This window comes from Botryllus schlosseri, chromosome 11, assembly GCF_051294905.1.
Source record: "Botryllus schlosseri isolate E-star chromosome 11, Bs_hap1, whole genome shotgun sequence".
NCBI classification, from domain to species: Eukaryota; Metazoa; Chordata; class Ascidiacea; order Stolidobranchia; family Styelidae; genus Botryllus; species Botryllus schlosseri.
The window spans coordinates 19,524,332-19,538,182 of record NC_137246.1 but is presented as its reverse complement, the minus strand read 5'-3'; the positions used below and the strand labels follow the sequence as shown (position 1 = coordinate 19,538,182).

The 13,851-nt window shown below is 41.3% G+C and overlaps 3 protein-coding genes across 3 annotated transcripts in view; 1 reads left to right on the top strand and 2 right to left on the bottom strand.

Annotated features, from left to right (window-relative positions):
* LOC145449768 (uncharacterized) overlaps positions 1-6,976 on the bottom strand; it is an 82,367-nt gene extending 75,391 nt beyond the window's left edge. The window contains exon 1 of the mRNA XM_080328191.1: positions 6,935-6,976. The gene's annotated coding sequence lies outside the window, so the exon portion shown is untranslated. The remainder of the gene's footprint in view (positions 1-6,934) is intronic.
* The window catches only part of LOC145449792 (uncharacterized), a 116,044-nt gene that overhangs the window by 18,611 nt on the left and 83,582 nt on the right, over positions 1-13,851 (top strand). The gene's annotated exons all lie outside the window — the stretch shown is intronic.
* On the bottom strand, positions 9,498-13,379 carry LOC145451119 (putative inhibitor of apoptosis). Its single transcript, XM_080329608.1, has one exon. The coding sequence runs from the start codon at positions 13,170-13,172 to the stop codon at positions 11,472-11,474; it is 1,701 nt and encodes a 566-aa protein (XP_080185734.1). The 5' UTR covers positions 13,173-13,379; the 3' UTR covers positions 9,498-11,471.

The window sequence follows — 13,851 nt, the reverse complement described above, 5'->3', positions numbered from 1 at the left end:
TTTTTCCGTTTACTCCCATTATAGGAATTTTGTCCGTTTGCCCGTCTTATAATACTTAGTTACACTCTGCCAATGTGTATTTACAAATTTTGTATGACTGTTGGTGGTATAGGGCCTTCACACAATACCACATCTTTCACGTTTGATTGCAGCAGTAATAGCCCTTCATTTCTTATCTCTGCTGCTTTCATGCAAATTACCACATTACGTTTTTTGCTTTTCTTCGTTATCGTTTTGCTCAAATGAATGAATCTCCTGTTCATTCGTTCAATGCCTTTAGACATTATCTGTCTTGCATTGTTTTCAGTCGTCATGTGGTACAATACCTCGTTACCTTCATATTTACAATATTGAGGAGGCTTCCCTTGTGTATGCCCGTGGGCAGCCGCCAATCCATTTTCTGAGACAATTGCTCTGTCGCACCTTTTCATGACGTCTTTTAATTCTTCAATTTTCATTTCCACCCCGGTCTTCATTTTAATGATTTCGCAAATATCTTCCCAGGGGTGGTACCCATCCACCGATTTGTCACAAGGCTCATGTCGACAATGATACATCACTGTCTGCTGTATTTTTTCCGGTCGGGGTCTTTTCTGTTGGTACGAAACGCTCTTTTTCTTGGGAATTGTCGCCCAAACATGTGGATCATCCTCTCCCGCAGCCATTTCCATCCAATAAGATCGAGACAATCCATCCGACGTAAATACCTGCATCGTACTTAAATGAATTACCTCTTTTATTTGGAATCCTGCGAGATGATTGAGCCACCTTTGAATTAGGGGTTTTGGGCTTGGATTTTTTGCTTTGTCCGTCATCCTTTTGAGTAGCCCAAATACCCCCGTATTATCAGTAATTATTGTAAAGGATAAGGCTCTCAACATTGACTGCCATTTTTCCACCGAATCCTTTAAGGCTTTCAATTCCTTTGTACATGGATCATAAGCTTTTGCCGTTGGAGTCGCCCACTTTTGACTGTAGTAAGCAATCGGGTAAACCTTTTCGAAAGGCGGCTTGCACCCCTTTTCCGTCTGAAAAATGATTGATCCAAACCCAACATCTGAGGCGTCTGTTTCCACAAAAATGGGAAGATTTGGATCTAGATGGTACAAGACCTTAGCATCATCAAGGGCTGCTTGTGCCATTTTGAAATCCTGCAGTAATTCATCGGTCCATAGCACAGGCGTCACTCGTCCTTGTGTCGCAGGGACCTTGCCTGTTAGCTCATCGAATTTGGCCAGCTTCAAACTTAACTCAGGTATATGCTCCGAGATATAGCGAAGCGCGCCAATCCACCCCCTTAACTCGTATACATTATGGGGTGGTGAGAGTTCGCGTAAAGCCCTTATTCGTTCGGGCTGAACCTCAATTTCTTTCCCCGTCAAGGTTGCCCCCAAAAGGTTCACCCTTCGTTTTCCAAGGAAACACTTATTGATGCTTACCGTCAGTTTCATCTTGGCGAGTTGTTCAAATACCATGCGTAGTAGTATTAGGTGATCTTCTACCGTTTTTGTGCTAAGAAAAATGTCGTCTATGTAGGCCTCCATAGGCGTCGCATTCTCCTCATCCAACCGACCATTTTGCTTCATGTATTTACGATAATTTTCCGTGATAGGTTTCACCACGCATTCCTGCATATTCGCGCTCCAAAGAGCCACAGCAGTTTTAAGCCCCATCGGCATTTTACGCCATCTTACATGCATCCCCTTGATGGCTATACCCACATATTGTTTAGATCTTTCCGTTACATCCATGTGGAAATAGGCTTTCTTCAAATCAAGGAGAGAAAGCACTTCTCTGCCTTGGGCGAGCTGCTTTACGTCCGGTACAAGAGGTGGAGGTACTTCTATTGATTTTATGGCCGCATTAAGGGGTTGGAGATTCTGTACTACCCTCCAGGCTTGCTTCCATCCGTCCTCCTGTTTTTGTCTCTCATTCATTTTCTGAGGGACCACAAAGATAGCCAACTTCCATTCGGCAAAACCTCTTTCAATAACGCCCAAGTCCAGGAAGTTATCTACCGCTTCTTTCAATGCCTTTGCCTGGCCTTCCCCCTTCAGATTATAAGGCCCAGACACATATGGTTTTGTCGAGGGATCTTTAAGCTCGATGTCGCATTTGTACTTCATGGTTTGCGGGCCGCCAAGGTGGCCTCGCAGGTCCTCGAGTTCAGACGCGAACGGTGCGTAGATGGCTTTCCAGACATTCTCAGCGATAATGGTATTTTCTGGAGTCGTCAGATCAGGAGGTTTGTATGGGAGTTTGGCCAGCGCTACAGATTGTGCGCAGAGATTTTCGAGCTCCTTCTTGACGCGTGAGTGAGTGTCTTTCTGTAAAACGTACGTAGTAACTGGCCCAACCATAGGCTGGTTTGAGATTCGTGATGACCGGGTTTTCGGAGTTGGTGGAGAGAGGGTGAGGTCCATCGATGTAGGCCTCTGATCTCGGCGCGTGCCCGCACCTACCGCCACGCCGACGGACTCTTTTTCCGCCGGGGACCCTTTTTCTGGGGAGACGTGCATCCTAAAATCCCCAGACTCCTTGTCGGACATTTCCGGATATGTATCCGGTTGACCGGCAATTGCTGCTTCATTTGAACCTTCTGGGAAAGTACTCATTACTGTGGCTGTCGTCATGCAGCTATGGGCCGAATCATTAAGGTTATTCGGACAAGTGCATCCACGCAAGCATTTAGGACCCGTTTTCTCGTGCAGGTCCAACTTTACGCCAGCGGGGATTCCACGCTCGACGTCTTCATTTACGGTGTCAGCAGGCATTCCTGTCTCAACACCTATAGATTCCCATGGGTTATGTGTGACGTTAGTTGCTAATGTCAACTCGTCGCTCGCACCAGTGGTCATTTCCAACTCGGTACTCGCGCCAGCGGCAATTTTCCGCTCCACGCTACTTTGATTTGCAGCATCCATCAACCCATCGTCGGTTGCAGTGTAGCTAATACTGCTTCCGACTTTGGTTCCGTTACTCTGATCACAAAGATTCTCTTCAAGTAGTGATACTAAAGACAACTCCACATTTGCGTTAGACGGGGTTTTGAATTCCGTAGTTATGCCTGATAATTGTTGGACTTCCTCAATCCATTTCAGCCCTATGATATTAAGTGGGACTCCTGGTCCGGTCACAAAGGGAACGGACAGTCCATCAAAATCAATCACTACAAAGGAGTCTACTTGGGACGAGCCGCCTATTCCAGTCAATTCCATATCTATTGGTTGACGTTCCTCCCAGCTTTGTGGATATTTAGTTATAACGACCTTTTTCATTATTAAATTGGGAATGCTCCCCGTGTCAGCCAGGAATTTCGTACCAGTTGCTGTATCAACCAAGTACAACAGTTGGCTACCAAACAATTCCGTAAAATCGGGCTGTAGAGGGTCATCCGGCATATCAAGAAATGTAAATAAGGGTAAAGAAGAGTTATGTACAGTTTTTATGTGTTGAAATATCAATTTGTCTGGGAGCTGATTCACCGGATCAATCAGCACCCCATGGCGTTTTTTGAAAGTCGTACTCCTTGATTTAGCTCATCGTCCGTCCAATATGAAGCATCATAACGACGCGGGCGATCATGATATTGAGGTTTCGCCCAGGCCACTTGGGTATTTCCCCCAGATGGACGTGCAGGTGGTCCATGAGGACCCCATTGATCCCTATCATGCCAGTGGGTTCTATCTCGATTTTTTGGCCTGGTATCGTAATAAGCTTCGCACAGAGCGGTTCTTTGCACGAAAGAAGGAGAGCCATGTAAAGCAAGATACCGGTCCAAACCTTCAATCGTCTGAATCCCATTTCTCTCAAGAAAAGGTTTCCAATTACGTTCTGCCGATGCTTTCACATGAGGCGGTACGGGTCTCGCTCGCCCCCGAATTATCCAACCTAATTCCTCATCTTTGGCAAGGACCTTATCGTTTAACCAAAGTATGAATTTAGCCACGCAATTACGGGATTGATGTCCCGGTGCCTTACAGTAATAACAGACGGACAGCGATTGTCCCTGAGTGGGATTTAGGTACAAGCCTAGAGGAGCGAAAATATTCGGGTTTCCAAGAAAATTGTATCGCTCACCTTGGCTGTCAGCAATGTTGCGGGCTTCCTGGCTGCTAGACGGAGTAATCTGTGAGCTGTCAGTACCCATCCCGGAATCTTGTGTGTTTGTCATTCGCGGACTTCGGTTCGAGGTTCCTGGTCCTTGACTAGCACGTGAAGATCTTGTTATTCTCGTTGGCTGTTCGTTAGGTCCCGTTGATGCCGTACGCCCATTCTGTTGTTGTACTGGCCTGGCCCTTGAGTATTGTCCTCGTCTACCAGGTCCATTACCGTTCATGATGTGAGTAGGGGGTCGATTAATGCGAGCATTACGCTGTGGATTACGACGTCGTATCGGAACCTGTCCTGTATTGTCAGGTTGGCGTGGTGGGGTCACTCTAGGTGGTCCAGGAGATGTTGACCCCCCAAAGTTATTCAGTGGTTGCAGGGGCGAGGGTGATTGTACCACCGGCGGTGGTGGTGTTTCACCAGGTGGAGGAGGGGTGTTGAGCTGTCTGTCCTCGTTTCCATGAGTGGGATAACTATGCACTATTTGCCCCGCAGGTTGAACATTGTAAATGTGTACAGGCGGCATGGACGGTTTCGTATCACGTACTTCTTTTGTTTCCTGATACCTGGGGCGCGTCTCTTGTTCGTCCAAAAACTCGGAGTTCCAAACAAGTTGTAGTTCCTCCGCAACATCCCGCCACCGTTTATCCTCTTCCCAACCTCGTAACATCAATCTCAGTGCTTCTGGTAGACGTTGTCGTAGATTTCGGAAAAGACGTAATCCGTCTGGATTTTTCTTAATTTTGCTATCCATGTCTATTTCCAGTTGCTTCAAGGCGCTATTCAGCAGGGGTAGCGGCTCATCCTCCCAGCGATAATTTCTGCGGAAATCCCCAATGATCTTTTCATCATTCACCAAACCCTGGGGATTGGATAGGGAAAGAGATCTCATCACCGATTCCCACTCTGCTTCCCCCGAATTGGTGTTAAAAAAATTTCCCAGTTGGGTAGCCTGCTTGTGTCGACCCGCAGCCCTTAATTTCTTCTGCAATGCATTTGCCAAAATAACATCCACATCCGTATTTCCAGGACCATGGCGTATTCGTCGCATCGAATTCTCCATCCATTTTAGCAGTGGCATGTCTCCAGGGTCCATCATAAGCTGAAGCATTTCTTTTTCTGATTGGATTTTAGCAGACACATTGAGTAATGGGGCCGAAACACCAGGATATTGGTGCGGCTGTTGTCGCCCTGACCTTCTGCTACGATCGTTCGGAGTAGAGGTAAAACGAGGCATCTTTGGATAAGTTGGGTTGTTAGATCGGCCCTCATCTGTATCTTCATCCGACGACTCTTCGGAACTTCGGAGGGACTTCTCAACCTTCTTTATTTCTCGAGCCAATTTTCGCATACGAAGATCGTAATCGTCGTCTTCGGTGTCTTCCGTATCTTCTCTAATATCACCCTGTTCTTGGAAGGCCACCCGTCGGGATTCGCCATCCGCACTTCCCGCTCGTCTTCGAGAATCCTTCTCCTCATTACGACGTTCCTGCCATCCACTATACCCCATATATTTATCTAAGGGATTCTTTTTTGGCTTCGACGCAACAGGGGGCTCGCTTCCCCCTCGTCTAATGAAGCTTGGCATTTCTACGGGGTCTTGCTTCTTCTGTTTGGTGCGTGCACCACTTCCCACGTGGAAGCATGGTGTCGTCCCTATTCGAGAGTCTGACAACGAGGTCGAATCGGAACGTGGTAGCTTAGGATAGACGGCCGTTACAGTATGACAATCCAGACCCTTGCGGACCGTCATCGTTGGTCCTAGTTGTACGTTACCCGACGGCTGCTCAGCGGGCGGGACGTAAGCCGGAGGATCATATTCCGGTGCATTTGGAAGTACCGTCGAAACGGGAGATTGGGTCTTATCTCGCGTAACTTGTGCATGCGACTTTCCGAGCTCAAACTCTGAAGTAAGAATGTCATTTAGCACCTCGGTGGAGACTTTCCCGCTAACTTTTGTTGTGGCATCACAAACAGCTTTGAGGTCCGCTTGAGCTTTTCGAACTTCTTTTTTTGCCTTTTCTAACCCTTTCATGGTTTCCGGCAGAGCTGTTTTTACCTCTTTCAATAGTTCTGTTTGTTCAGCCACGTCCTTAGCCAGTTGTCTTTCTTGTCGCCGTACATCTTCATGGCGTTTTTGTGTCGCTTTAAGCAAGGTAATACCTTGTTTGAGTTCATCCGTTGCTTCTGACGACTTTTTCCTTTTGAATGCTTTCAACATCCTTCGCATTGCCCTTCCTATTGACCGGATAAAGTACTGTTGACAGAAGGTAGTAGATCAGGCGAAGACACGTTAAAATATATTGTAGATCTCTGCGGCGTATTCGTGGGTTGGACGTAAGCAGTGGATTCGCTGCTATTAGATCCCAAAAATACGTTCAACAGATTAGAAAGCGCTCCAGGTGATACGTGCAGATAAATTGCTGCTAATATTATCAGGAGAGATACAGACGATGAAAGCAAGGATACGACAAGTACAAGTTTTACGATGGTCGTCTTAGAAAGCATCGATTGGTCAACGTCTGAACACCGGAAGTTCCCCGTACTGGCCACCAATTTTGTTTTTATAGTGCAGCTCCACAACGATTGTTATGCGAGTAGTCCACACTTGTTCGGGATACTTCGTAGGACAAAGTTGACACTCTTTTGCTCTCTTGTGTAGTACTGACGACGTTCGTAGATGTGGTAGATGTTGATTAGATATTTTTCACAGTCTTAAATGTTGATTGAAGTATTCCGTAGTTGTAATATTGTCTTGTTTCCAAACAGCCAATGACCATTAGGTCCAAAGCTCTAATCTAACCCTTTACAAGTAATCTAAAACCTTAATACAACCAAATACTCCAATAAGTTAATTGCGTAGACGGAAATGTGGTAACTCTATGCAAAGCTTGGTTAAAATTGGCATACACATCATTCATCAATTATAACACAAGGCATGGTTTAACCTATACATCCTCATACACAATTAACAACCATTTTCATTACTCCAAGGTTTGTTTACGCATATAATTCATGCGACGGCCTGTCCTGCCGAAAAGCAGCTCCAAGGTTGGTTTACACATATAATTCATGTGACGGCCTGTCCTGCCGAAAAGCTTATCATTTCAAAAACATTTCATCACATAATACAAGAACACAATCAGCATTAAGGACGTTAAATCGTCAGTACAATTATCATTACCATAGGCCTATTAATCAGCCTGTTCGATACTACCCTTAACAAGGTGTTGCTTAGTTGAACACTGCTGATGAGTTCTCTAGTATAGTTTCAGTTATCAGTATAATTTAGTGTTTCCATAAAAATGGACTTCAAATATTCCATATTTGGCTTATGTAAAAGGAAATTTTATAAATTTTATATTGTTTTTCATTATTTTTTTCAATAACGATTCTCACCGTAAAGTTCGGCATTTTGTTTTCGTTAAACTAGGGGGTGATAAGGTCCCTAGGGTCCTGCTTAAAGATAAGGGCGTAGCAGTGTATAACGCCTTATATACATACTGTAGGGATGACGAAGCCCCTCAGTATTAAACATAATTCGCAGTCAACCGATTGGCAATAATCAGTACAAACTGTAAAACATTTCTGAATGTAGGTTGACCAAACCATTCAATAAGCTGTGAACGTGACGGAATCAATTCTCTGTGCGACAAAATACAATACAATGACTCTATGCAAGACGCAATAGAGGTTCTGACCATTTTATATCCCATAGGCCAGTTATAACAGGCATATTAACTATATCACAATATCCCAAAGCAGCATTTGCGACGAAATAAACATCAAATAAACCGTGAATCGTGAAACATTAGATTATATACCTTGTGCACACTATACAACACAAGGGGTCCTGACCATTAATACATAGCGTAGGTCAGTTATAACGCTTTATACACATCCAGTAGAAATACATGAAATCAATACTATTCATGTACTTAATCATATTCATAGGATTAGGACCTTTACAGTATCCTTGGGATAAAAGGGTTCCGTGGATTCGGCTTGTTCCTTCACCCATTCATCCTTGATCAAGTTATCCATAGGATGCATTCGAGCCACATAGTGGAACCACAAAAGTTTAGCCTTTTCATAATCTCCAGAGGCCATGTTCTTTATCACCTTGTGGTTTTCTAGTATCCCTTGATAATCAATAACAAAGGGCTTTTCATCAGCAAGGGTATCATTAACTCGTTGGCAAAAGCATTTTAATCCAAGTTTGATATATTCGGGTGGGGTTTTTGACCATTCATACCATCTATGAGAGGGGGATATTCTTGATTCATATCGTTCTTTGAATATCCAAAAGTAAAAGATCAAATCTTGTTCCGCCACATTAGATCCAACTAGTTTGGTGACATCCTCATAAACTTTCTCATTTGCTTTCGCGTTATTCATACTTTAATTTCCTGAAAGAAATTAATCATCCAGGTAAGGGTCTATTTGTTCATGCATACGGAAATGGGGTAACTCAATGTAAAACTCAATTAAATTGGCATACACGTCATACATGATTAATAGACATTCAACCTAGCAAAAAATACAATATACAATCCAGGCATTCATTGTTCATAATCACAGCCATTACATTTCATTTTATGTATCAGTATAGCAGCTCTAACATCAGAGGGAAAAGTATCATTAAAGAGTTTATCAGTGGTATAAATACAAAATCCGGTTCTATCAGAACAAGGCATTCTTTCTAGTACCCATTCTTCAGGTATAACATCCGAAGCAGGATGTAATCCAACACAGAAGACAAACCAACAAAACTTTGCATGTTCGTAATTTTCAAACAGTATCATGCGGGAGATGGCTAGATGCTTTTTGTATAGCGCATCAAACAGCTTATCAGATATTCTCAGGTTGCAAATCCTCAAATAAGGTGTCATAAATGTTTCCAGTTCATCCCGTGTTGTTGCAGCCCACTTGCTGAAATCTTTATGTTCATATTTCTTTTCAAAGGAATCGAAGAAAACGTCGAGTTCATGTTTTACTCTAACAATTTTATCCCCCATATTTTCTTAATATAGAGAATTTTACAATGATTATTGGACCGAAAATTTTTCTTACTATCATTTTTAACACATATAAGTATAACAACACTTCCAAAATATTCAATAATTGTAATAAGCATAGGCCTACTAGATTCATAGCAATTTACTTAGCATACATATCAGTCCAGTTTCTTGCCATCTTCTGATAACTTTCATAGTCATCCCGATACAGTCTGGCGCTCTCGACATCCATTGGATCTTCTGGGTTAGGGGAAGCCAATAATGACGAAATCGAGACCAATACTTTTCCCAACGTTAAAGCAGGTGACCATTCGTTTGCAAGAATGTCAATACATATGGTACCCTTACGGCTTATATTCGGATGGAAAATTCTGGTCTCGAATTTAATCTTTGGAGGCTTGAATGGATATTCCGTTGGAAATTCAACTTTCAGAAGGAATGTTCCTTTTTCGTATGGTGTTTTTGATGGTCCGCGCAACAGTGCTTGCCAAACATAGATATCCGATTCGTCCAATGGCCCCGCTTGTAAAATTAAAGGGTTCGTTTGAATTTCTTGAGCGATTTTTCGCCTTTCAAAATGTAATCTATGCTTTGCCATTCGGTGTAGATTTTATATTATTCGATAAGACTTGACACACATAAAAAGAAAAGGAAACATTACCAATTTAGTCGTTTATCCATAGCATACATATTTCGTGAAAATCCGGCAATAGTTCTGCTAGTAATGTTCCAATCTTCGTCAACATTAGCTATAGCCAACACATATCGTAGAAATACATACAAATAGTATGCAGGACTTTCTCCAAAGTTTTCTTCCACAATGCGCTTCAGTACCTTTCTGGCGCATTCCAATTGTTCCACCACCTCATGGTCTCGGTATAGCCAAACAAAAAAATCCTTCAATACATATTCCATGTCATTGGCTGTCATAGTCGGAAAGTTCTCGATCCTTTCTTTTATTCGTTCATGTACAATTCCCATCCTTAGCCAGGCAACTCTGCTGTCAGGTATTGTAGGATATGGACACGGTCTGAACTTTTTTCGATTCAATTCTTTCTTCTGTGGGTCTTTGGGCACATATTCGTACTTTTCATAATTGACTTCCAACATGTCACGATTAAAGGTCAAATAAATTCTTAATATCTTACACAAAAAACCGAACATCATTAAACATTCATCGAACCCTAATTAGCAAACCAATATAATTTCATAAATAAGAGTTTTAATTTTAGTTGTTATATTAGACATAGTACATGGTTTTTGAAATCACGAAATGCTTTATACGTTTAATTGATATAGTGAGAAATTTGATACAGTACATGTATTATTTCAGTTAATCATCTTGCAAACATTCTTTTATCCATTGTTCTGAAAAATTCTCCTTCATGGGATGCATACGAACAATATGTTGGTACCAAAGGAATTTGGCTTCTTTATAGTTTCCCAATGTAATAATTGCAATCCGATTATGTTCTTTAATAGCGGCATGATATCCCAGAGCCTTGCCTTGCGGAGACAAAGCACTCCCATATACTCTATCAACATACAGTGTCAGCATTCTAACAATGTCATTGGGTCTTGTCATAGCCCATCTTGACCATCTGTCGGAAATTTCCACATCTTCTTCATAGTATTTACAGAACATGTCAAAATAATATTTCACGTCGCACACAGCAGATTCATGTCCCATTTGCAATAATTCCTGGTTACTTATGGTTCTTCGAGGCATTCCTCTTAATCATGCAGTATAACAATTTTGGAAAAAGCGTCTTCTAAAATCGGAATAGCAACAGTTTCAAATTCTCGAGCATTTAGAAGTAATGTTGTAGCGTTTTGCAATTCCATTTGTGGCAATCTTTCATCCAGAAATCCTTCTGGTAGATATTTATGAGCCGGGTGTAGTTTCAGAACAAGTTCAAACCATGTATATTTAGCCAGATCAAAGTCTTTCGTAACAAAAACGCGAGCAATATCACTATGGGCGTTATAAAGCTTATCAAAAAGCTTTTCGGTCACATTTGCAAAACAATGATGAAGGTATTTCTTTATTAATCGTTTGAATTTTTCCTTTGGGGTATTTTTCCATATCTCGAAATTTTGATGATGGTATTCCTGTTCGAATTCATCATAATACTCATTAATTTGTCGTTTGGCTAGCGTAATTTCCCAATTCTCTAATACACTAGTCATCTTAATACAGAATAAAACACATTAACATCATATGCTCAATTTTATACATATTTCTGTTACAGATTATCTTGATAATGTTCATGCTAGTAATCACAAACATAACCCTGTATCTAAAATATTAATGATACTAGTACAATAGTCTTTCTTGTTCAATCAAGCTCTATACACCTTTATCTTTTCAAGTATTGTTTTACCGCAAATGTTGCATCTTTCAGAATTTGTTGCACATATTTCACAACTACACAAATGTCCACAAGGTATGAAAGTAATTTCACTTTTGTTTTTCTTGCAATTTTTGCACAGTACAGCATCTTGTATTTCTTGCAAACTTTGCGCGATCTCATCCACCGACATTGCTTCGACAACAGCTGCTTCGTTCGCTTCTTTATCGGTGTTTGCTTCATGGTTATTTTCAGATATACTAGTGACTTGTTGTTGTGTTGTTTTTATTGGACTGGTGGAAATTGTATCCACTGTCTCCAGTAAATCTTGGATTATGTCACCAGTAGAGAAGTGATCATTAATCTGTCTATTTATAGTCCCTTCTATTTGATCTCTCGTGAATCCCATGTCTTCCAATTGCATCCTGTTTATGTATTGTCCAGATAACCTTGGTCGATTATGGTTCCGACGTATCTCCTCTCGTGGTACATCGAGACATATTGCATCCCTTAGCGATGGTCGATTGAGATTTGGATGTTCATCTCTTAGTCGTAATACGAAGTCAATACCTTTCATTTGCAAAACATATTCACAACCAGGAAACCACTTTGCATGCTCTGTCCATGGTTCATCATTATAGTTCCAGTTTTGCAATCCTCCATTACAATAAAAACATTTGGTCCTGTCCAAATCCCCGAGATAGTACAGACCAGCTTTAGCCAACTGTTCTGCTGTTGCTTGAATCCTTTGCCTAGGCCATTTATCATTAAATGAAGATATTCTTTGTTGTAACGATATCATATGTAAATTCATCGGGTAAAGACAAGGGAACCTTTCCACCAATTGGAGTTGCTCTTCTGGTGATGGATCTGGAGGTTCTCCTATATTAGCGGTTAACCTTTCAATTTTTATTCTGAGTTCGTTATCCGCCTGGTTTCTCTCGGAGTCTGTCAAAGGTATGTTTCCCGCATACTCGTTATTTGCCATTTTGCATTTTGTAAAATGTCTTTGATGTTGCTCCAAGACATTATCAGTAGGCTCCCAGTTCCTTAATACTCCTGAACACGAAAAACATTGTGTTCTGTCAAGATTCCCCAGGTAGAAAAATCCCTGTTTTGCCAACTCCCCTACCAAGTATGGAGCAGGATAAGAAGGCCATTTATCGAAAGTTTGCCTCCTTTCGAGCTCACTTTTCAGATTTGCAGTTCGTAGTAGAGTCTCATGTTCTTGATCACAGATGTTTGCAAATACAGTTTGCGGCAATGGACACTCTTCCTGTTTGATAGTTGTTCTTTGCACATTCCTACTAGTTTGTTGGCTTCTTGTAGGGAGATTAAGGTGGCACCTGATTTTGTCAAAAAGGAGCCTCCTAGAGCAATTTGAAATAGGTAAGTTGTAACCATGTTGTCCCGACACCATGTCACACGTAGTCTTATGCCACTTCTTGTCAAAAACATCATCTCCAACGTCCCATTTTTCCACAGTTATGCCACAGCAGCAACATCTCACTATGTCTTGGAATCCGGTCCAATAGAAACCAGCAGCGGCTAGATGACTTGGTATCACCGGAATTTCTTTTGGAAAATGTTTGAACGTTGCAAGTCTGTAATATTCAACCCAGTGTTTTCCAGGTGGGATATAACTGCAGCTATGTCCAGGAGGATCACGATCTCTTTTCATCCGAATACCCATAGTTTCAATTTGGTCGCTTCTCAGTGTAATTGCTTTTGATAGAACAGGCGTTCAATATTACAGATCAAAATGTCTAAATACAATCCCACTAATCCAACATTCTAGTAATAATACATAACCATTCTATTCTTAAATGAAAAGGTAGTTCATTAAAATTTCATGCAACAGTAACATTTTAATACCAATATTTTTAATAGATCAAATTTTAATTTTATACAATCTTAAATTTATCCCATTGATAACAGATTTTTATAAATTTCACAATTAACAACGATTCCATTAATTCCATAAATTAGACGTTTTAACCCAATATTTAATAATGAGGATTATGTGCAAAATGATAAAAATTTTCCAGATATTGTCTCATCGACTCAGTTTCTTTGTTCACTCTTTTTGAACAAATATATATATATCCTTCCATAGCAGTCGTTTCATAATCCAATGCCAAATATCCTTTTACCCCCAAATTCTTTTGGCTATGCCATGACCATTTGGAGTTGGCACTTTCCACATAATCAAGATTAGTTATGCATATCCAAATTCTGGTATATTTCATTACTACTCCTCGTATTACTTCATATACTACTCGCCTTATACCTGAGGGTGGTATTCTTCTGATTACTCCCAACAGTGTTTCCGTAATTATAGTCCATGAGTTTTCGTCAGGCTGTATCGTCTG

Bases quoted from the DNA above. Each gene is read 5' to 3' on its own strand.
- LOC145451119 (XM_080329608.1), bottom strand. From the start codon at position 13,172: ATGGGTATTCGGATGAAAAGAGATCGTGATCCTCCTGGACATAGCTGC.